Source organism: Notolepis coatsorum (assembly GCF_963971535.1).
Source record: "Notolepis coatsorum genome assembly, chromosome: 10".
NCBI classification, from domain to species: Eukaryota; Metazoa; Chordata; class Actinopteri; order Aulopiformes; family Paralepididae; genus Notolepis; species Notolepis coatsorum.
Window position 1 is genome coordinate 67945661 of NC_140174.1, and position 26015 is coordinate 67971675.

General features: G+C 42.9%; 1 protein-coding gene across 1 annotated transcript in view; it reads left to right on the forward strand.

Moving 5' to 3' along the window:
* Positions 1 to 25481, forward strand: part of LOC311235782 (uncharacterized protein) — a 39630-nt gene extending 14149 nt beyond the window's left edge. Inside the window, exons 2-3 of the mRNA XM_084323271.1 lie at positions 20486 to 20679; positions 24210 to 25481. Coding sequence (XP_084179397.1) covers positions 20486 to 20679; positions 24210 to 25151 — 1136 coding nt within the window. The 3' untranslated portion in view covers positions 25152 to 25481. The remainder of the gene's footprint in view (positions 1 to 20485; positions 20680 to 24209) is intronic.
* Positions 25482 to 26015: the final 534 nt, after the last annotated feature.

Consider the following 26015-nt stretch of genomic DNA (forward strand, 5'->3'; position numbering starts at 1 on the left):
AAAAGGTCAGTAACTACACTGCATAATTCGTCCCTCATTCCTTCACACTCTCAGTAATTATCAAACTACAATCTTGCCAAAAGAGACTGACTCACCATTACCATAATGAAACACCTCGTCCAGAAGAATTGTCCTCCAAGGCTGCCGCACTCCCTTCAACACTCTTTTTAATGTTAACTTCATACACAAAAAAACACAACTTTTCACCTGAACCTTTTCAGTCACCCTCTGTAACTAATAGTTAGAATCAATTAATGTAGAATGTTAGTGTTTTCTAGAATCACACTGTTGTGACGGTACTCTTCAAAAGCGTTCATGAAATACATGTTGCCCAAATCTTCCTGCATTTGAAAGTTAACTGATGAGGCTAATGCTGTAATGTTCGCCAACATTCATTGCTTGCTACCTAGCTAGGTGACTGATCTATGTTCCACGCACAAATGTATCTTACCTGATGTATTGTATCTAGGGCTGACCCCGATTAGTCGAATAGTCTACTAATCGATCGAAAGGAGCAGTAGTCGACTGCCAAGCTCTTAGTCGAATGCAAAAAAATACTATATAATATATATATTTTCTTAATCATTCTTTCCAAAAGCAAAGATGCCTAGAAGTGTGGCTAACGCTAATGGCATGCATACCAGCAAGGCTAACTGCCTAAGAAAATGGGCACAGAGGCACTGAAAGAGGATTTCACCCATCTAAATGAACACACTAGACTAGACAAATATCAAGATGTATCCATCAGTGGACCAATTTCATGCTTTTGCAGAGGACAAGAAGCCTTCAGTCGACTCCTTCAGACATTAAGCACCCCCCACAGCCCAAATGGAATGATAAAAAAAAGATTTAAATCCTTTAGTTTTTTTGCATTCAGGGGGCTAGTCGACTATCTGCAAATTTCGGCTAATCAAAGTCGACTATCCAAATCCTTAGTCGGGGACAGCCCTAATTGTATCCAGTGACTCCTGGTCCTTTTATCACCCAGAAAGCAAAAGAACGAGCAAGACCCGTCGGGTCTGTGACTAAACCCCGGTACAAAACACACACAGACATCTCAGTAACGTTAGCTTCAGTTGCTGCTGTGACTAAACCCCGGTACAAAACACACACAGACATCTCAGTAACGTTAGCTTCAGTTGCTGCTGTGACTAAACCCCGGTACAAAACACACACAGACATCTCAGTAACGTTAGCTTCAGTTGCTGCTGTGACTAAACCCCGGTACAAAACACACACAGACATCTCAGTAACGTTAGCTTCAGTTGCTGCTGTGACTAAACCCCGGTACAAAACACACACAGACATCTCAGTAACGTTAGCTTCAGTTGCTGCTGTGACTAAACCCTGGTACAAAACACACAGACATCTCAGTAACGTTAGCTTCAGTTGCTGCTGTGACTAAACCCTGGTACAAAACACACAGACATCTCAGTAACGTTAGCTTCAGTTGCTGCTGTGACTAAACCCTGGTACAAAACACACAGACATCTCAGTAACGTTAGCTTCAGTTGCTGCTGTGACTAAACCCCGGTACAAAACACACAGACATCTCAGTAACGTTAGCTTCAGTTGCTGCTGTGACTAAACCCCGGTACAAAACACACAGACATCTCAGTAACGTTAGCTTCAGTTGCTGCTGTGACTAAACCCCGGTACAAAACACACACAGACATCTCAGTAACGTTAGCTTCAGTTGCTGCTGTGACTAAACCCTGGTACAAAACACACACAGGCATCTCAGTAACGTTAGCTTCAGTTGCTGCTGTGACTAAACCCCGGTACAAAACACACAGGCATCTCAGTAACGTTAGCTTCAGTTGCTGCTGTGACTAAACCCCGGTACAAAACACACACAGACATCTCGGTAACGTTAGCTTCAGTTGCTGCTGTGACAACACCCTGGTACAAAACACACAGACATCTCAGTAACGTTAGCTTCAGTTGCTGCTGTGACTAAACCCCGGTACAAAACACACACAGGCATCTCCGTAACGTTAGCTTCAGTTGCTGCTGTGACAACACCCTGGTACAAAACACACAGACATCTCAGTAACGTTAGCTTCAGTTGCTGCTGTGACAACACCCCGGTACAAAACACACAGGCATCTCCGTAACGTTAGCTTCAGTTGCTGCTGTGACTAAACCCCAGAACAAAACACACGGGCATCTCAGTAACGTTAGCTTCAGTGGCTGCAGTTCTGGGTAGCTTGTGGAGAGTTATGACATGTTATACTTTTTATAGTTTTATGACAAACTGCCATGTTCTCGACTTCGAATCTTTTAAATTGACAAACACCATATCTGTGATTCATGGCACAATTAAAATGGGATCAAAAAAATATCACCTCTCGCCATCGCCTACCATACATATTCTTTCCTAAATACAGTCCAGCGGAAGGAGAGGGACTTTGCCTCTTTATATCACTCAAAAGTATCGCAATTAAATCGTTTTTGTTTCATGTAAGATTATCACAAGATTATCAAAGTTGTGGAACTCTTTGCCTCCACATATTTTGGAATTTTCTTTTCTGAAATTCAAAAGAGCACTGAAATCTCATCTCCTAGATCAGGGGTTCCCAAACTTTTCAGGCCAGGACCCAGAAAATAAGGCGTCAGAGAGCCACGGCCCAATGCACATCGTCAGGCTTTTTTTTTTTTTTTTTTTTTTGCCAGGCGACCGGTTTTTTAAGCCAAATATTACTTCAATCCTATTAAGTTAGTTCAAGTTAGTTATTCATTTATATGTGCTATTTATGAGAGGGCTAACTTGTTGCAAAATAATAATGATAATAATAATAGCCTCATTAACACTTTGAGTGCCACGCCGGGTTTTCCTTTTTACCCCCTGAATGCCACCATCGGCGCCAATGTTAACGTTAATATCGCCTAATCTATGTTTTAAATTATGGCTATGTGTCTAATCTGCCCATCGCATTATCAAAGACTATTTTCCAGTCAGTGCTGTCAAGGCAGATTGTTTTTTTATCGCGTCATTTCCGTTTCAGAGCATTTAGAAAAGCACCCGTTTTCAGATAAAAAACAGCCCATTCTGGACCATTCTATGAAAATCGTCTTTTACTGGAATATTCCACAACGTTGATATTCGTCAGCCTTTTTATGAATCGTTTTCAAATAAACGCTAGATGATCAATATTATACGTGCACGCAAGCACATTCGGGCCGCGCACGGATAATCGCCGCGTTGATTTCCTCTCGGACTTTTACAGTGAAACCGAAAGAGTCCATTTCACAAAACGGCCTATAACTTAATCAAAATTAGTCTGATTATCCTAACACTGATAACATAGAGTCCTTACCTGACATCAGATGGTATCCAACTGGTATATTCCAATTCCTGATCACCATTCGAAAAAATCGATAAGTGTATGGATCCAACGCGATACAGTAGAACTCCATGATCAGCGGGGCTCAGACGCTCCAGAATTAACTGTGGTAACCCCGGCTGGATCAGTGGACTGGAAAATGTGGAGTACCGGATTTCTTTCCCCATCCATTTTCATTGAGTCCATTCCAAAATCCCTTATGTCATCTGAAAGACGATAGGGGGCGCTTTTTTCCACATATAATCTCCGGCGGTGCTCGTGTATACTCGGGTAGGCTCGCGTGATGCAATATGATTTCAGATCGCTAAAAAAAAAAAAAGTTCAGAGAAATCTCGTGAGTGGCTTTCAACCACATAAAAATAAACCTGAGATATCTCGTGTGTGGCAGTTAAAGTGTTAAAATACTATTGTTGCTTCGGTTGTTTTCAGCGTTTTATGTGCATAATCTGTTATTTAGTTTGAAATGTTCGTTGAAGTAAGTAGATTTTTCGTTTTTGTTTATTTATTAAGTTAATATAAAACCATATAGTCACATTTTAGAATACAATAGAATAGAATTTTAGAATACAACTAGAAACACTGTCCTGGCCGCGTGTAGCTTATTGACAGCGGAAGAGTGCAAAAATGCTTCCGCATTCGTCACCGCACGCCAGTACGGTAATGCGCCTTTCCTTTTCCTTCGCCCAGGTGCACCGGCAACGTGCTCGCGAGGTGGCCGCGAGGTGCTCGCGCCGCGCTCGCGCGCGCATGCGCATGAGATCCCCGCTTGGTTCGACACATATTAACACTTTGACTGCCGGAAAACGCTTTAGAGCGTCATTCCCGGCCATGCTCAAGTTGCCGGAGGACGCTGTACAGCGTCCTTATATCAATATTTCAAAAATCTGCGATCGGATTCATATTTCCCCTCCGCTGGCCTGAGATCCACCAGGAGGACCCACTGAGCTCTCTGGCGGTTCAGGAGCGCCATCTGGTGGCCGATCGGCGCAATCGCCAAACAGGAAGTGCTATGGAGGTTGTGCTGGTCGACCATATTACTTCCGGGCACTCTGTTTGGCTCACGGGACTCGATCTCGACACAATACATAGCGATCGATTGCCAATAACTCGATAAACAACATGATTTGGACATTGTTGAATGCCCACGCTAGGTCTTAGGTCAGATCGATAACTTCATAACTCATTGGTCTGCTTATCTTGACATCAAACAGCGTCCTGCGAAGTGGTTGACACGCAGAACCAAACGAGTCTACAAAATGTTGTTGTTACCACTGACCGACAAGAGATAGCGAATGCACCGTTCCGACCCCCGTCAGTCATCGACCTTAGGTCGAGTGATTGAAGTTGCGGAATCTTTTATTTTATTTGCACTGGGAAGGACTCTCTTTATTCAGATGAGGTCCATTTCCCTTATCCGTTACAGGTATTATCACTATATGGCTTTACTTGATAATCCCATTATACAGTACACGTATTATCACTATATCGCTTTACTTGATAATCCCATTATAGCTAGGGATAAAGCCACTTACACATATTATCACTGTATGGCTTTACTTGATAATCCCATGATACAGTACACGTATTATCACTATATGGCTTTACTTGATCATCCCATTATACAGTACACGTATTATCACTGTATGGCTTTACTTGAAAATACCATTATAGCTAGGGATAAAGCCACTTACACATATTATCACTGTATGGCTTTACTTGATAATCCCATGATACAGTACACGTATTATCACTATATGGCTTTACTTGATAATCCCATTATACAGTACACGCAGGGGAGGAAACTAACTTTTTGGCTTACCAGCCAACTGGCGAGTATCTGATTTTTTTTACCAGACAAACTGATTTTTTACCAGCCAAAAAAAATCGCTAATTGTGATAATTACTTCTTTGTATGTCTTCGTCTAAATTGATTTTCAATCATAGTAATAATCACACCGTGTCTCTACTCTTTAAAATATTTATTAGCATAAAACATTAATAACAGTCTCTACTCTTCACAATATTAGCATAACACATATTAACATGAAAGAGGGATCTATTCTGGACTGGGTTGGGCTGAACTGGGCAGTGAAAGATGCTGGGTTGGACTGGGTTGGGCAGTGAAAGAAAAAAACCGAAGTATGTTGTGAAGTGTATAGATAGATAGATGTGAAATGTATAGATGTAGCAGTACTGTCTATCTGTATGTCGTGTATGTCATATGTTATGATGAATTGAAAATGGGGGACCCTGATGTAAACAAGACGAAAGTCTTTCTCTGGTCTGCATCCCCTTAACAATTGTGTGTATTGAGCCGTACTGTATTGTACCCATTCTGCAATCTGTTAATAAAGTTTTCAATCAGTCAATCAAGTTAACTTTGAACCTCGGTTGTCAAGCCACGTCAATGTTGTGTATGCATCCGAGTGTTCACTGTGCCTTTAAGACGGCACGGTGGCCTTACGACAGTGCTGTGAAGTACCGTCGAGTGTTGCGGTAACGTTAGTTGGGTTGGTCTGCTGTTGTGCACTGGTTGATCTAGCCCCTTTCGTGACTGCGATGTGCAAGCCAGGGGCTTTTGAGCATGAAATAAAATGTCTAACCTTACTTCGTAGTCCGGTGCGCAATAGACTAACATACACCTCTGTAATTTAAATGTGTCCTTGCCTTGGACTCGAGAGTTGTACTAGGGTTGGATGCAGTTCCCCGTTGCTCAGTCTGTCTGTTTTCCATCTTCTGTGTTTAACGTTATCTGTTTGCGAGTGCTTCCTTGACTGATGGCCAGTACCACGGGACTTTTATTCAACATTCTATATTTCCGCGGGTTGGCCAGTACTGCAGGAACTTTTATTAAACATTATATATGTCCGCGGGTTGGCCAGTACTGCGGGAACTTTTATTAAACATTATATATGTCCGCGGGTTGGCCAGTACTGCAGGAACTTTTATTAAACATTATATATGTCCGCGGGTTGGCCAGTACTGCGGGAACTTTTATTAAACATTATATATGTCCGCGGGTTAGCCAGTACTGCGGGAACTTTTATTAAACATTATATATGTCCGCGGGTTGGCCAGTACTGCGGGAACTTTTATTAAACATTATATATGTCCGCGGGTCTTGTGCAGTGCTCTCGTGGCACTGTCAACTCGCCAGACTGGCGAGTGGTCTTCATGAATCACTCGCCAAACGTAAAAAATACTCGCATTTGGCGAGTAAAGTGGCCTAATTTCCTCCCCTGAGTACACGTATTATCACTGTATGGCTTTACTTGATAATCCCATGATACAGTACACGTATTATCACTATATGGCATTACTTGATATATAGTCCTTGGATCTCATATTTTCCCGTAACTCCAGCATCATTAACACCACGGTAACTCCCCTACATGTATCTGACCATTCCTTCATATCCTTCTCACTAACTCTCATGCTTAACCGAAAAGTCTTCACCCCAACTCAAACCGTCTCACTCAGACGCAACCTGCCCTCCCTATCCCCCTCCACCCTCTCCTCTGACATAATATCCGCTCTACCTTTGAGTGACACCTTCTCTGCTCTCCCCACAGAGATGGCAACCTCCACCCTCCTCTCAGCCCTTGCAACCTCCTTCGACAAGCTCTGTCCCCTCGTTGAGAAACCTGCCCGCCGTTCCCCACCCAGTCCATGGCTGACGGATGCAGTGAGAGAACAAAGACAGGTCCTGAGAGCGGCTGAGAGGAAGTATAGAAAGTCACGCCTCACTGCTGACATCGACACATATCACAACCTCTTGTTAACATTCTCCAAAACCATTACTAATGCCAAAGCTTCTTTCTTTCACCATAGGATCGAGGCCTCTGCCAAGAATCTTCGCAAACTGCATGCTACCATGTCCTCCCTCCTCACTCCCCCCCCACCTCCTCCTCCCTCATCTTTTTCTGCCGAAGACTTTGCGATCTTCTTTGAGGAAAAAGTGGAGAACATCCGCAGCTCCTTCTCCCAACCCCCACCCATTCCAAACGCTGAATCGAGAACCTCATCCTTCACTCTGTCATCTTTCTCTCCCATTACAGAAGCCGAGACCCTGACACTGGTAACGTCGAACCGTCCGACTACATGCCAGCTGGACCAGCTACCCTCCCCACTCCTCCAGACCATAGCACCGGACATCCTCCCATTCCTAACTGCAACAATCAACTCCTCACTCAACTCGGGGGTGGTCCCCACCTCCCTAAAACAAGCCAGAGTCACGCCCCTCATAAAAAAACCAACCCTGAACCCCACCGTCATAGCCAACTATCGTCCTGTCTCTCTTCTCTCCTTCCTTTCTAAAACACTTGAACGTGCTGTATCCAACCAACTTACTGCTTATCTCTTACAGAATGACCTCCTAGACCCCAATCAGTCTGGCTTCCGGACTGGCCACTCCACAGAAACGGCCCTCATTGCGGTCACAGAGGCACTTCACTTAGCAAAAGCGAAAGGCCTCTCCTCTGTCCTGATTCTCCTAGATCTATCTGCAGCCTTCGACACAGTCAACCATCAGATCCTCCTCGCGGCCCTCGCAGGAATGGGAGTGGCTGGATCTGCGCTGACATGGCTGACATCATACCTCAATGACCGCTCCTACCAAGTGTCATGGAGAGGGACTCTGTCGGCCACCCGCCCCCTCCGGACGGGTGTCCCCCAGGGCTCGGTCCTAGGACCCCTTCTCTTCTCCCTCTACACTAAATCACTGGGTAACATTATCACGTCTCATGGCTTCTCATATCATTGTTATGCCGATGATACTCAACTCTTCCTCTCCTTCCCTCCCTCAGATATCCACGTCTCTGAGCGGATCTCGGCCTGTCTGTCCGACATCTCCGCCTGGATGACGACCAACCACCTCAAACTGAACCTAAGCAAAACAGAATTGCTCCACCTGCCGGCCAAATCCTCCCCCCTGACCGACCTCTCCATCACAGTCGAGAATGCAGCTGTGACCGCGTCGCCGACCGCCAAGAACCTTGGTGTTGTCCTCGACGACCAGCTGAACTTCTCTGCTCACATCGCAGCGACAACCAGAACCTGCAGATTCCTCCTGAGCAACGTCAGAAGGATACGCCCCTTCCTGACAAAAGAAGCCACCCAACTCCTCGTCCAATCAACAGTCATCTCCCGCCTCGACTACTGCAACGCACTGCTAGCTGGCCTCCCGGCCACTGCCACCAAGCCTCTTCAACTCATTCAAAACGCAGCGGCCCGCCTGATCTCAAACCTACCGAAGTCGGCCCATGTCACCCCACTTCTTAGGGACCTGCACTGGCTCCCCATTGCTGCACGTATCCGCTTCAAGGCCCTCGACCTAGCATACCGTGCGGCAAAGGGAACCGCTCCCGCCTACCTCCGGTCAATGGTCTCTAACTACACACCCTCAAGACCCCTACGCTCTGCATCTTCTGGCCGCCTCAGATCTACTCCTATCCAAGCTCCCGGAGGGTCATCAAAGAGAAGCCGCCTATTCTCAGTCCTTGCCCCACAATGGTGGAATGAACTACCCATCCCAGTTAGGACAGCCGAATCCCGTCCAATCTTTCGCCGTCGACTAAAGACTCACTTCTTCAACCATTATCTGAAATGATAAAAAAATAAATAAAAAAATCTAACCGTGACTAACCTTACTGTCATGCACTTGTCCTAATAAACTAACCTACACTGTAACACGCAACACTTTGATGAACATTGTTACTCAGCTGATAGAGTTGTACCCTTCTTGCTGTCTTGTCGTACAGAACTTGTAAGTCGCTTTGGATAAAAGGGTCAGCTAAATGACTAAATGTAAGTGTGTGTGTGTGTGTAGGTGTGTGTGTGTGTAGGTGTGTGTGTGTGTGCGTGCACCTTGTAGAATTCCACACATAAGAAAGAAAGATACTGGGATGAATAAACAAAATAGGAAATAAAATGTAGAAATGCATGCAATACATAAATAAATATGAATCTCCATATATGAAATATAACATTTAGATAAGGTGCTACTGAGATGTTTTGGTGAGTTCTTTGTTTTTTTGTGGAAGTTGCCCTTCTTAAAAATGCATGAACATTCACTGATAATTGGTCTGTAGTGGAGTCTACAAGGTCTACATTGCCGGACCATGTAGAATCCGGACCTTGTAGACTGACATAATTCTGTGCATAGTTTAGTCTACACAGGCCATATTTCAAATAATCAAAATCTTACTTCATTCATCTTAAACATTCTTGATTTGGGGGATTGGTAGTTCCCATGAAATCTGAAGTTGTTCAAACGACAACAGCGATCCACCTTGAATTAAATCACACAGCCGAGTGAAACCTTGTTGGATGCGTCAGTCACGAAAGGGGCTACTTAATTAATTAATCCAACCCACTTTATTTATAGAGCACATTTAAAAACAACAATGTTTACGAAAGTGCTGTACAAGTCCCACAACATAAGAAAAAAAGAAAAAAAAATTCGAAGCTTCGAATTAAAATCGAAGCTCGGCCCCGAAACTTCGATTGCCAAAAAAAGCTTCGAAGGTCAGCCCTACTGAGCTGCGTACTGAGCTAGTTACTTGATTTCACTTTGAAAACGTTGAAATGACCAGTGACCACCTGTAATTGCATTGTTTACTATTTCATACAGTACTTGGTTTCAATAAATGAACCCAGTACATTTTACTGTGTTCAAACTGACACAAAATGTTGATTTATTCATTATGATCCGTTTGAAAATTTGAAATATAGGCCTCCCTCTTATACAGGCCTCCTCCTAATACAAGCCTGGTACCCGCTACAGTTGAAACAAATACAAGCCGGGGTTACTATTAGAGGAATTACGGTAATGAATTTAACCCATGGCACCCAAAGTGTTAACACGCTTTGGTTCAATTTAATCACGCTTTGGTTCATATTAATCACATATGCTTTGGTTCATATTAATCACATACACGCAGGGAGCGAAATTAACTTTTTGACTCACCGGCCAGTGGCGGGTAGATGGGAAGTCTACCCGCCAAGCATATTTCTTACCTGCCAAATTCTTTTTGATTAAAAAAATATATATATATATTTTATATAAAAAAATTTTTTTTAAATAAAATATATATTATATAATCATACTTGTAGTTGTATTATCTGCGAGACATCGCCACCACGCAATAAGTCAAAATGCTTGCTATCTGCAAACAGCTCCACTGTCTGTGTGTATACTTGAGTAGCCTCCAGCTCCAGCAAGGATTCTCCAGCCCTGCAGCTAGACCCTATATTCAGCTAGACCCTACATTCAGCATGCAAGGATTCTCCGGCGATGCAGCTGGACCTATTTATAACGTTACCGTTCTTTTGTCAAATCACATTCAACATGCCCTCAGCTAGAATACGCATTCAATCAATGTTATAAGACATTGATATCAGGAGCTATCTGTAGCTACTGCTAGCCCGGTAGATAACGTTAAGACAATTTAGTTTACTGGGACAGATGGATCAACGTGAGCTAGCTAAGCTAGCTAACGAGGGACCGGAGGTATTATGCACTCGAGTAGACTATTGCTGGAGCATTTGTTGATATCAGCAGCTATCAGTAGCTAGCCAGCTAGATACCGTTAGACAATGCCTCGTCATGTATTAAACTAAAAGTGAATAGTTGACTGGGTCATTGTTTAAACAGTAACTTTAGCTCTTGGAGGTCCGATATAGACTAGAGCAGATGGAAGTAAACAAGCCAAATGATAGCTTCCGATTGGTCATTTGCTTTTTTTCTCATGAAACCAGTTGCGTCACTCTACTGTGATTGGACCGTTGACTTGAGTGCGATGTGGGACTTTTTTAACGATCTCGTGGCGGAGAAAAAAAAGACGAGCGGCTATAATCTGTACTCGCACAAGAGTATCGTTATGAAGTTATGAACTACACGTCTACATGCCACACGGCGGGCAGCCCTCTGTCATGCGCCAAAGGTAAAAACAGCCCGCCCCTGGCGGGCGGCGGGCTTTAGTTTCGGTCCCTGCATACACGTGATGGACGCAGCAGGCGATCACTCCTACTGTTATTCAGCTGCGCCGAGGTACTAACCTTAATCTTAATCGAGGTCCTTTTATCAAAATATTAACCATTAAATAAAGGTTGTAATTCCTTCATAGTTAAAGACAGTAGAGGTTATACTTTATTATCTAAACATGGTAAGTTAGAGTGCTGTGTTCACTCATAGTTAAATACAGTAGAGGTTGAGTACTTCATTATCTAAAGATGGTAAGTTAGAGTGTTGTGTTCAGTCAGACAGTAGACAAGTAGAGGTTGAGTACTTTATTATCTAAACATGGTAAGTTAGAGTGTTGTGTTCACTCATAGTTAAATACAGTAGAGGTTGAGTACTTCATTATCTAAACATGGTAAGTTAGAGTGTTGTGTTCACTCATAGTTAAATACAGTAGAGGTTGAGTACTTCATTATCTAAAGATGGTAAGTTAGAGTGTTGTGTTCACTCATAGTTAAATACAGTAGAGGTTGAGTACTTCATTATCTAAACATGGTAAGTTAGAGTGTTGTGTTCACTCATAGTTAAATACAGTAGAGGTTGAGTACTTTATTATCTAAACATGGTGAGTTAGAGTGTTGTGTTCATTCATAGTTAAAGACAGCCGAGGTTGAGTAGTTTCTTCTGATATCACTTTCAAACTCCAAGTGATTTAGATCCAAAACATTTTCTAACACAGATTCATAATGGTTCTTCAGTGCAAGGGTTCAATTTACAATCAATAATCCATTGTAGGAAAATCCAGAACAGCGTTTAGTCTGTGACGACGCGTCGCGATAATATACATGTATATTCCATAGTAAAGTACAGTTGACAGCTGCGTTAACGTTACAATGTTGTGTTCACAACACTGTTTAGTCTGTGACGACGCGTCGCGATAATATACATGTATATTCCATAGTAAAGTACAGTTGACAGCTGCGTTAACGTTACAATGTGTTGTGTTCACAACACTGTTTAGTCTGTGACGACGCGTCGCGATAATATACATGTATATTCCATAGTAAAGTACAGTTGACAGCTGCGTTAACGTTACAATGCGTTGTGTTCACTCATAGTTAAAGACAGCCGAGGGCGAGTAGTTTCTTCTGATATCACTTTCAAACTCCAAGTGATTCGTTGCAATGTATGCGGAAATGCTGCGTTGTGTTGCAATGTACATATGCATTTGTCTGAGCGAGGCGAAAGGAAAGGCGCATTACCGTACTGCCGTGCGGTGACGAATGCGGAAGCATTTTTGCACTCTTCCGCTGTCAATAAGCTACACGCGTCCTGGCCTGCTTCTAAGTTCAGTGGCCTGACAAAAAAAAAAAAATGTATTCTTTTTTAATTTTTTTTAATCATCTCGCGGCCCACCCATGGCTGCTCGCGGCCCACCTTTGGGTCCCGGCCCCGACTTTTTGGACCACTGTCCTAGATCACCAATATTTCCCATATGGACTTCCTTTACAAACTGTGGTCTGATGGCTTGATGTATTTTGTTATTGTATTTTCGTTTTATTATATATATATTCTTCCTGTCATTAATTGTTTTCTCTATACCAGTAATCGTATGGCATGGGGTGCCTGCTTCGGTGTCTATGTAGGCCTGCTTGTGTGTGTTTGTTTGTTTGGGGGGGGGGGGGGATTTTATATTTTATCTTGATATAATGTAATTTTGCTTCCTGGTGAATGCCACATGCAAGCCCCTTGAGGGTTTTTAGGCAATTCTCCTACACATCCCTTGTGGATTATATTGTATTATATATGTAATTGTTTTTATATGTGTAAATAAACAAACAAACAAACTAAACCCCAGAACAAAACACACAGGCATCTCAGTAACGTTTAGGGATGGGTACCTTTCACATTTGAACCGATACCGGTACCGGTACCTGTGAATCGATACCGGTACCCAACGGTACCTTTTTTCGGTACTTTAGTCTCAAGAAATTTAATTTACCTACCTCAGTCGTAAAAAAAAATCCAAACTTCAAATAACTACAATTTCGACAGTTTTCGGCTTGTCATTGCTCCGACTGCTTTGTTGTTGAATCAAGTCAAATCCTAGGTAAGCATATATTGTGCGTGTGAACGTTGACATGAAAAGAACCTTTTTTTTTTATTTTATTTTTATTTATTTTTCGGTTTCTCACTTGATTCGATACTCGGTAGTACCGACGTGTTTCAGTTCGGTACCTCAAAAGTACCGAATTCGGTACCCATCCCTAGTAACGTTAGCTTCAGTGGCTGCAGTTCTGGGTAGCTTGTGGAGAGTTATGACTAGGGGTGCACCGATATATCGGTCGGGTATCGGTATCGGCCGATAAGTGCCTTGTTGACCGCTATCGGCCGATAAGCTCAAATGTGCCGATAGCAGTCGCCGATAAATAACCATCAATTTGTGTAGCGTCAAAAGGCAAAAAAAAAAAGGTTCACTCGCGACCTACCTGCACAACGCCCGCCGTCCCCCACACACACACACAAGCTACTGCATCAAAGTTACTAGTTATGATTAACAAGGCATTCGTTTTGTGGCATTAACGTTATATAGCTAGTGTTACACGGACAATAACATCAGCATATTATTATTAACATTAGTTTTTTTTTTTTTTTTTATCTTTCTTCCCCTCCTTTTTCCCGATTTTTCTCCCATCCCACCCTTCCTGGTTGTTGCGTACTTTCCCCTACTGTTGGTCCGGGAGACCGGAGACTGTCACATGCTTTCCTCCGACGCATGTGCAGCCTGGGGCAGGCCAACCTGGCCACGCAGGTTCTCACCGGGGAGAGTGTAGCGTGTGGGAGGCCACACTATCTCTCCTCAGTTCCAACCCTCGCTGAGCAGGTGCCCCGACCGAACTGTAGGGGTCGCTGTCCACAACGCCCAGGACCCACCCTTCAGCTTTCCCACCCCCTGATACAGCCAATTGTATCAGTGCGAGAGGCCAGCCAAGCTGATAGCAACGCCGGGAGCTGGATTCGAACAGGCGAATCCTAGTGTCTCCCGGTGTTGGTGACGAACGTAATCTCCGTGCGCCACCTGCCCCCCCTTATTAACATTAGTTAACGCTAGCTAATAACACAACCAAGCGAACCCATCAGAGCTCCCCATCAACACCGCTCTGTCGGGAGGATGGCATTTAAGAAAGTATCTGCTGTTAAAATGACATAAACATTCGTTTTGTGGCATTAACGTTATATAGTTAGTTACACGTTCAATTACATCAGCATAGTATTTACCCGAAGATAGCAAGCAAGCCGTTCATAGCTCGGTTCCATTCCATTGCTCATTCCGTACCCAACTACACAATCTGCAATCTGTTAATAAAGTTTTCAACCAGACAAATGTATAGAAAGGCTTTGTTTTATTATAACATTTGTTGCAGTAAAATCATTGTGTCTCGTTTGGCCATCCTGTGGAGCGCGCTGGTCGGCGGGCACTGCCGGGCAGCTAACGTATTAGCTTGTTGTGGTTCTGAGTTTGACTCGCAAGCAGATCAATGGCGGCATGCCCCGAAGTAGAAAATTAATAAACGCTTGCCGATTGGTGGTAAGAACAGCAGGAGGTGGGTGCTAGCGGTGTGGCGTAATTGGCAGAATCGACTGTCAATCAAAATGGTTCCATTGCATTGGTTGAAAGCTCTGGTTGAGAGAATAGTATCCCGCTGCAGGCCGCCAGAATGGTTCCATTGCATTGGTTGAAAGCTCTGGTTGAGAAAATAGTATCCCGCTGCAGGCCGCCAGACGATACTGGGAGAGGGTAGTGATACCATAAACATATTTCTTGATGTTTCCTTTTTTTAAGTAAGTAAAGAGGCCTACAAATACAAATATACACATACAAATATACAGTAGTTTCATTAAAAAAAATTAAAAAAAAATATTAAAAGAAATGACAAATACTTATTTTTTGCCACAAGTATCGGTATCGGTATCGGTATCGGTATCGGCCGATTGTGTTAGTTGAACAATCGGTATCGGTGGCCAATTTTCATATCGGTGCATCCCTAGTTATGACATGTTATACTTTTTATAGTTTTATGACAAACTGCCATGTTCTCGACTTCGAATCTTTTAAATTGACAAACACCATATCTGTGATTCATGGCACAATTAAAATGGGATCAAAAAAATATCACCTCTCGCCATCGCCTACCATACATATTCTTTCCTAAATACAGTCCAGCGGAAGGAGAGGGACTTTGCCTCTTCATATCACTCAAAAGTATCGCAATTAAATCGTTTTTGTTTCATGTAAGATTATCACATGCTCTCCTCACAACAGAATGATAGGATTGTGATAGAAAATCGGCAAAGTGGCCCCTGTTCCACCCCTTAGGGTCGGACTCGGTACCGACCCCAAAATGACATTATGGTCATAGATACATATTTTTCAGAGTGATGCAAAAAATTTGCGATTTTAAAAATCAAATGTTTTCAAGTATTAACATCACTAACATGTCACAAAAGCATGTAGAATGTATATTATCATCAATATGTTAGTTTATCAATAGGTTAAAAGTGTCCTTAGATAGTTTTAAGTTTTTGATTTTCGATCGTCTATTCCAAGCCTGAAACTGAAATGGAAATCTTTAACCATGGGAATTGTAGGCTTTTTGCAGCCATTTTGTAGAGGACATGCATAGCTGTCGACCAGCGGTGGAATTTCTCCGAACTACACTTCCTGTCAGAGACTGGGGGGGTTCAAAGTTCAGCGTTCTGAATGAATCATATCAATAATTGTTATGATTCGCGATAATAAGCCACAAAAGGTAACGTTTTTGACAAATATTGAAACGCAGTTAGTTTCTCCTCCCTATTGTTAGCATGTAGGAACAATTAGATCTGAAATTTGTTTCAAAACGGTTGCACTGTGGGGAAAATAAAAAAAGTACACTAGATTAGGGCTGGGCGATATGGCTAAAAACGTTATCGTGATAAAATAATAAAATAATTTTCATATAACTCGATATCGATAATTATCATCGATATACATTTCTGTCAAGTTTAATTAACTTCTTATGGCCGGCGCCGAGGGGCTATTCATAGACTCACATGAGTTGGAGCCGTCGCGTGTCGAGCCAACCCTTTGAGAAGCGTTGTGGTCCCGGCTGCGTGAATACTTTGGGCAGCCGAAGAGTGCTTCCGCGTTCGAGTTTTGCGCTCTGATTGGCCAGGTCATGTGACATGTGCGCCAATCGTGGGACAGCAAGTTCTGCGTCTATTTCCCAGTCTAACAGCCTGCAAACTACCTGGCGTTCTATCGCCATGCTCTAAGACAAACTCTAACCTTAACCAACTTCGAACAAGCGCCTTAACCAGTGTAGAAACTTGCGGTCCCACGATTGGGCGTACATGTCACATGACCAGAAATGACCTGGCCAATCAGAGACGCGGAAACGCTCTTCGGCTGCCCAAAGTATTCAGGCGTCCCGGCTTGAATTCTCCATGAATGTGTCCAAGTCCATAATCCATATAAATCCATTTAGTTATATCCAACACAGTCTGAATGAATGTTTCTTGTTATTATGCCGCGTGATTTCAAACCACCAAAACAACCGAATGTCTCGAGTTGATGTCGTCATCAGTCCGCGCACATTCTTCTACGCAGTAATCACGGCCCAGTGCATAGATTATTATATTCCACCAGGGGGCAACCTACCGCCACTGGATCATATGCATGTTGTTTGGTCCAAGCTTGGAAAATCGATATATCGAAACTTTGCGACCACATTTCATGTTTATTTCGAGGAAATAATTTATCGCAATGATTATCGTTTTATCGCCCAGCCCTACACTAGATTACAGTAGATATCATTATCTGTTCTTATGCACGCCTGGTGATACTAAATCCAAATTGAACTCGGGCATTTGAAAGATAATATATGTATATATATATATATAAATGTGCAAATTGGCTATAATAAGGTAATGTATAAGCATCATTTTCTATAATAATATTTAAAATTGCATTGGTCCGGATGGGAGAATTCAGTACTGTATCTACAGAACTTTCGGTTTTATCATCTTCCCTTTATTTATTTCCTTAGATACTTTGTACACATGATCTCAAGAAGGTACTGAACGAGATCAGTGGCAGTTTTTTAAGTTTGGTCATTATTATCATGGTGTTATTCACTGTCAAAGATGCAAAGAAAAATTATAATTCATATTCTCCTTTGTTTCATCACAATTTAAGCAAGCCTAGTAATAGACACAATATTTCTGACACTGTGAATACATTCCCTGAGGTCCATAGATGTACCTAGATACGCCTAGAATATGCAAATAGCCCTTGTAGAAGTGGAGCAATATTCCATTTACCCAGGTATATATTTTCATACAGATTTTCACATCGTGTGGAACAGGTTAAGAGCTATTTTCGGAAATTTTATTTTTATTAACTTTTAGCATAAAACTAGACAACCTTTTAAATATAGAATGCGTATGTGTCTTCTAACCTCCATAATATAAATCGCTGGATAATTCACAATATATTATAATATGTCCCTGTTGCTCCACAGCAACTGATGTAGCTGGTAAAAAAAAACAGACTTTGCTGCACTCAATCCCACTTCTGTGCCCCATGAAGCTGAGCTGTTCGTCCTAGTTAGGGTTCAGTGCAACCTCACTCTGGACCAGGAGAATTTATGATTGAATGAAGCTGATATTTTGATTTTATATTGTATTTTTCTGGTCTATTTGTATTGTTATATGTGTAGTACTGTTTGTAGTACTATTTCTGTTTGTGTAAATTGTGCATCTTGTGTTGTATTTTTATTAGTATTATATTTACATTACTTGAGTATTTTGTATTGTGCAGCACTTTTAAATGTGCTATATAAATAAATCTGACCTTATGGCGGCTACGTGGCGTAGTGGGCAAGGCGCTCGCCACGAATGTGGAGACGCTGGGCTTGCCTGTTCGAGCCCAGCGCTCCACATTGCTTTCAGTTTAGCTGGTCGTTCATACTAATACACATTGGCCGTATTAGGGGGTGGGAAACTGATGGGTGGGGATCGGGCGTTGTGGACAGCGACTCCTACAGGTCGGTTGGTGCGCCTGCGCAGTAGAATCAGGAAGTGTCGGGGGCAGCGTGAGCCTCCCACGCGTTACTCCTCGCCACTGAGAGATCGAGCTGCGCAGGTGAAAAGATGCGACTGCTGTTACCTCAAGTACCGGAGGGGACTTGTGCTATGTATGACTTAGTCCACATTGCAGCCGGCTTGTGGGAGGCAAGAAACAGCGTTCGTGACAGGGGAGGGTTGAATTGGATGATACGAAATTGGGATGGGAGAAAATATAGAAAATGGGAGAAAAAGTGGATAAAAGAAAAAATCTGACCTTGACCTTGATAAGTATATTTCTATTGACGCATTTACATGCACATTAGTGTGGTCTGGATATCCGCATTATTACCAATATGCCTATAGCTACACCAGAGTAGAGAGAATATTCTAAGTATTATGATGAGTTAACATGGACCACAGAACCCACCGGCAGGGCTCTACAGTGCGACCAAATTGCTCGCATATGCCCCTAAAAATATGTGTGTGCGAACCGTAAAACTCAATTACGCGCACGGTGTGCGAGTACAGATTACAGCCTCTCGTCTTTTTTTTCTCCGCCGCGAGAAACGTTAAAAAACTACAAGTCCCACATTGCACTCAAGCCAACGGTCCAATCACAGTAGAGTGACGTGACTGGTTTCAAGAGAAAGAAAGCAAATGACCAATCGGAAGCTCTCATTTGGCTTGTTTACTTCCTGAAACGCCACCATTGCGATATGCGAGAGTTTCCCGAGACATGTAACTTCTAGTCTTACCAATAGCAATATATTTTAGAACACCTAGATTTAGCGATAACAATAGTAATATAACGTTAATGCAACAAAACGAATGCCTTGCTTTGTTAATCATAACGTTGATGCAGTAGCGTATGCCGTTGTGTTGACTGTAACGGACATGATAACAACATAACACTGTGTACACATTCAAATTGCGATAATCGATTCTAACATTTTCAAATCGATGCAGTTGAATTTCCCCCTTAGGATCGATGCATTGTTACACCCCTACACCAAAGTAACTAGCCCACTCATGTATCTGTGTGTACAGCTAACTTGGCTAGCGTTATGAACAGCAGAGGTGGGCAATAGGGCCCAGCTGCAGCGCCGGACGGCCGGAGTGCAAGCGGTGTGACGTAATTGGCAGACTCGACTGTCAATCAATGGTCTACCTGACACGCAAACTCATAAACAATGTTTCTGTACTGGAGGTGTACAGTATTTCAATAGGCAACCCTGAAAGGATTATTTCTCTAGAAGAGCAACACAGCCAAAACATAGGCATTGTATGCATAAAAGGGGCTAAAGCTAAAGTTAAGTGACTGTTACTTTTGTAGCAGTAGTTTGATTTGATAGTTTATTTGATAGGGACAGCACATGTTAATGAACATCAAGTACAAAATACAAAATGTAAACATGCAGGGTTGTAGCAAGAGCTAATTTACACACATGCACGCACAGTACAAATATACATTTATTTTTGAAAAAAAAAAACTCTTTTACTTGAAATATTTTCACTGTGCTCCTAAATATTTTTGGGTGCTCCTAAATTTCTTTGTGTGCTCCTAACTTGTGCCCCTAGTGAAAAAGGTTAGCGTAGAGCCCTGCACCAGTAAACAAGATAAGGTGTTAGTTTACAACTTTACATACATCCTGGCTAATATCAGGAGGTAGGTCGTCTGGTTTAATCGGAAGGTTCCCGGTTCGATTCCTGCTCCTCCCGGGCATGTGTCGATGTGTCCTTGAGCAAGACACTTAACCTTTAACTGCTCCCGATGAGCAGGTTGGCACCTTGCATGGTTGCCTCTGCCATTGGTGTGTTGAGTGAATGGGTGAATGAGAGGCATGAATTAGTAAAGCGTTTCGGATAAAAGCACTATATAAATGCAGTCCATTTACCTGTGATCATATTCAGTTTCCTCATCCTGGCTATTGTAAAGGGGATATGACATAGACTGAATACTCTATAATAGCAGAATATTAATGTACGTGTTAACGCAACCATTGTTAATTTACTTTCATATGCATAGCTCACATGCCTAGTAATATCCTATTTTCTTTTGACCTTGCAGACGCCCAGCAGCCCCAGGAGGACCCGGAGCCCCAGGAGGACCCGAAGCCCCCGCAGATCAAAGAGGAACATGAGGACCTTTGGGCCAGTCTGGAGGGAGAGCAGCTTCAAGAGCCAGGGGAGGCTGACATCATAAAGTTCACAGTGTCTTCCAGTGTAAAGACAGAGCGTGAACCAGAGTGCCCTGTACCCAAGGTAATGTAAAGACAGAGCGTGAACCAGAGTGCCCTGTACCCAAGGTAATGTAAAGACAGAGCGTGAACCAGAGTGCCCTGCACCCAAGGTAATTCAATGAAGATGGTTTGTTTGATTGACACAACGTACTTCAGACCCATCGCCAATTGTCCCCAATGTCCAGACGATTTTGGTATAGTTTGAGCACAACAAACTGGTTGGCACTTAAGCACGAACCTGTGCCGTTAAATGGGCTTTGTGTTAAACGTTGTTAGGAAATATAGGCCTAATGCAGCGGTTCTCAAACTACGTGTCGCGACCCAAAGTAGGGTCCTGGGTAGGTGAGTAAAAAAATAAATATATATATATTTTTTTTTATATATATACTTCTTTATTTTTTAATGTTCTGGCAACATATTTTGGCTAAATATGCCTCATTTTATAAATGTGTATTGATAACAGTGCTGTAATAAAAGTTTGTAATAAATATGCATGATCAAGTTCAACAACGTGTGCTTTTATTCTGATATTCCTTAATTCCATGTTGAAATTACGCAATACATTAATTGTGGGGCCGCCAAAAAAAATCCTAAATAAAATGGGGTTGTGGTATAAAAAAGTTTGAGACCCCCTGGCCTAATGTAATTGTCGGACAATGAAAACTTGTTTCTACTCAAGTCTGTGCTTTGAATGTGCAGCACGGACTGTAGTGTGAGACTAATGACCACCCTTAACACTTTGAGTGCCAGCGATGAGATTTCTTGTTAGTTCATCATGCCAACCGTTGAGTGCCAGCCGACGAAAGATCTCGTTTTTAATAGTTTTTTTTTTATTAGTGATTTCCATTCATATTTCATCAATCTAGCCTCCCGTTACCACTGGAAGTCTCTCTGAGCTCCATTGGAAAAATACCGCCCCCTATCGTCTCTCCGTGTGGTACTGCACCCCTTTGGAATGGATTGAATGAAACGCATGGGGGGGGGGGGGGGGGGAATCCTGCTTCCACATTTTACTTCTCAGGCATGTAACTCGAGCCGATCGGATTCATTGTGGACCATCAGAACAGCGTGGAATCGGTGTTTCGACCACCCAGCGTTGGATCAATAAACGCGATCGATATTTGGAATGGCGATCAGGAATTGGAATAATCTTTTTGGAGAACATCTGATCTGAGGTAAGGAATCTATTTTTACGGGCGGCTAATGCAGGAGATGCTGGGTTTGAGCCCAGCTCTCTGCGTTGCTTCCGGCTTGGCTGGTCGTTCATACTAATACAATTGGCAGTATTAGGGGGTGGGAAAACCGGTGGGTGGGGATCGGACGTTGTGGACAGCGACTCCTACAGGTCGGTTGGTGCGCCTGTACAGCAAAATCAGGAAGTAGCGGGGGCAGCGTGAGCCTCCCACGCGTTACTCCTCGCTACTGAGAGATTGCGCTGTACAGGTGAAAAGATGCGACGACTGCCTCCTCGTGTACCGGAGGGGACACGTGATGCAAGGCTTCGTCCACATTGCAGCCGACCAGTGGGAGGCATGGTCTAGCAACGTTCGAGACAGGGGAGGGAAGAATTGGATAATACGAAAATTGGGATGGTAGAAAAATGGGGAGAAAAAGTAGATAAAAAAAAGGGAATCTATTTTTACCAGTCTTGGGATAATCTGAGCTTTTTTCACAGATATCAACGTGGGCCCTATGTGTGTGTGTGTGCTGATCAGGAAATGGATAATCGATTTTTCAGCCCGCTTCTATAGCGTGCATAAGTACACATATACTATCGATAATCTAGCGTTTATTTGAAAACGATTCATAAATAGGCCGAAAAATGACAATGTTTTTTGTGTATTCCAGTGTATTCCACTAAAGGGCGATTATCACAGAATCTTCTGAAATGTTCTGGAACTTTCATAAAACGAGCATTTTTCAAAACGGTATCAAACGGAAATGAACCGAAAAAAAAATCCGTTTCGACAATGTTGACTGCAAACAAGTAATTGATAAGCGACATATTATACAGCGACATATTATACAAATAGCCATAATTTAAGATATAGTTTATGCGTTCGCAAATATGAGAGCTCCATCATTGAAGTGGGTGGTGGCATTCAACGGGGTTCCGGGGCACCGGACCCGTGGCACGGAAAGTGTTAAAGGTGCTATAGATTCAGCCACTAGTTTCACACTATCGCACCAGCATGCCATTTATCCAATCAGGTACATTCCACATGAGGAAATGGAAAGTAGCGAGGGCCAGGGAATCCGCCTGTAACATGTAAACAACATTCATTTTGAACCCACAAAATATTTGTAAATGATCATTTAGTTTGTTGTTAATGTTAATCAGTCATTAAGGGGGGGGGGGGCAGTACTTTTATGGAATGCTGATACTCTAGTGCGGCATCAAATGACTGAATGTTATCTATAGCACCTTTTAACACTTTCAGCGCCACGCCTGGTTTTCCGTTTTACCGCTTGAATGCCACCATCGGCGCCAATGTTAACGTTAATATCGCCTAATCTATGTTTTAAATTATGGCTATGTGTCTAATCTGCCCATCGCATTATCAAAGACTATTTTCCAGTCAGTGCTGTGAAGGCAGATTGTTTTTTTATCGCGTCGTTGCCGTTTCAGAGCAGTTAGAAAAGCCCCCGTTTTGATATAAAAAAACAGCTCATTCTGGAGCATTCTATGAAAATCGTCTTTTAGTGGAATATTCCACAACGTTGATATTCGTCTGCCTTTTTATGAATCGTTTTCAAATAAACGCTAGATGATCAATATTATACGTGCACGCACGCACATTACGGCCGCGCACTGATAATCGCCTCGTTGATTTCCTCTCGGACTTTTACAGTGAAACCGAAAGAAGACATTTCACAAAACAGCTTATAACTTCATCAAACTTACTCTGATTATCCTACCACTGATAACATAGAGTCCTTACCTGACATCAGATGGTATCCAACTGGTATATTCCAATTCCTGATCACCATTCGAAAAAATCGATACGTGTATGGATCCAACGCGATACAGTAGAACTCCATGATCCGCGGGGATCTGAGGCTCCAGAATGAACTCTAGTAACCCCGGCTGGATCAGTGAACTGGAAAATGTGGAGTACCGGATTTTTTTCCCCATTCATTTTCATTGAGTCCATTCCAAAATCACTTATGTCATCTGGGAGACGACAGGGGGCGCTTTTTTCCACAGTGATCGTCGGCGCCCCTCGGCTATACTCGGGTAGGCTCGGGTGATGCAATAATTTTGCAGATCGAAAAAAAAAAAAAAAAAAAAACGAGAAATCTCGTGAGTGGCTAGCAACCACCTATAAAAAAACACGAGAAATCTCGTGAGTGGCACTGAAAGAGTTAAGGTTGGTCTTAAAAAAAATGCTCAGCAAAAACGTTGTTTGCAGTGAGAACCATTGACAGTGACCACAGTGTGCTTAATGAGCACAGCTTAGGCTCCTTGTCTTCTGCTTCTAGCAGTCTGACCCCTCCTTGCCTTCTGCTGCTAACAAGTCAGTCTGACCCCTCCCTGTTCTCTGCTCCCAGGCCCTGCCCAGCACCTCGGCTGAACAGATGAAAACGGCACCGGACGGAAAAGACTGCGGAATGTCGGACCTGGACGGTGTCTGCCAGCCCACCTCTGACTGCTCTGTGATTGAGAGCGACGACGGGGGAAGCGGCAGCGGTTTTAGGATAACCAGAAGGCGTCAGGCAGGCTCCAGGATCCAGGAATTGAAGAGGAGAAATAAAGGGAGAAAGAAGAGAACTTTTGTAAGAGCCAGGGACACTCCGTTGTCCTCCCCTGGCTGTGAGGTGGTGGTCACCAGTCTCTCGACTCCCAGCTACGGAACGGAGACGGGAGCAACTCAGTCCAATTTACAAACGCTGAAATCAAAAGGCGAGCACCCAGGGGAAGGACAGATCTCCTACGGACACAAGCATTCCATGGATATGGATTCCACAGACTCGTCGAACCAGAAATCACCCAGGGAAAATATCACTCTTAGCTGTAAAGTGTGCGGGAAGACTTTCTACTACAAAGAGCTTCTGGTGAAGCATGCACACGTGCACGCCAACAATACAGGTCTTTGCGGCGTCTGCGGGCAGTTCTACGAGAACGTGAGCACTCACCTTCGATTTCACATGCCGGCGAAAGGTTGTCGAATCTGCGGACAGCAATTCGAAAGGATGTTTGACCTGAAAAAACACATGGGTGCGACTCACCGGGGGGAGAAGTCCTTCAAGTGCCATTTTTGTTATAAAGGGTTCACGGCACGCAGAGACCTGGACAGGCACTTTCTGACCCACACCGGAGAGAAACCGTTCAGCTGCAACTTCTGTGGGAAGAGTTTCAACCGAGCCCAGAACATGAGAACTCACATGAGGACCCACACAGGAGAGAAACCGTACTGCTGCCCACTCTGCGGCCAAAGATTCACCTATAATGTTGTTCTAAAGAAGCACATGAAAATGCACTCTGGAACATAATGGTAAATTTGTTGAAAAAGTGCCCAGCATGATCCTCCTGGGTAAGTAGACCGTCTTCCTGCAACGTGGATTCAAGTCTAGTTGTTTTGTACTGTATTTTGTTCAAAAGCAGATTATGCAATAAAAGTATTTTTTTTAAACAGCACAGAATATGGTGTTTACATTGTCTCTCAAGAATGCAAGGAGGCATTTTTTGTTGATGATTTAGTTTGGTAATTTCTGTTTCACCATTGCAGCTGTATGTCCATGTGGGCTATCATTGAGTATGTGACACGCAAATAAAAAAGGATGCAGAATTGTTAATAACCACACATCGTCTTTCATGAATATACTCATGATGATTAAAAGCAGGCTATTCTCTGTCCCCTTTCCTTGATGGTGGAACAAACTTTTCACCAAAGTCAGGACAGCGGAAACCAACCCAATTTTCCACCGTCGACTAAAAGCACACCTCTTCAATCAATATGAAATAATAATAATAAAAATGTATTTAAAAAAAAAAAACTTCTTACTTTCTTTTACCATTATGTACTGTGCTATGTCTATAGTACTATCTACTACGCTACTATGCCTACGCTACTATGCCTATACTACTACCTACTATGCTAATATGCTCAAGTTCAACACTGTTTGACAAACGATACCACTTACTGCCAGAGATGTACCCCTCCTGCTGATTTCTTGTTCACAATTTGTTAGTCGCTTTGAATAAAAGCGTTGGCTAAATGTAAAGCCAAAACATTGAAACTCTTACAGGAAATGCTTTTCTAAATGTTGCTGCTGGGAAAAGGTGTCATGGTTTATTTTTTTTTTTCGTGCGCAGTACTGTGTGATTTCAACATTTCTTAAAAACCTTCCTTCTAT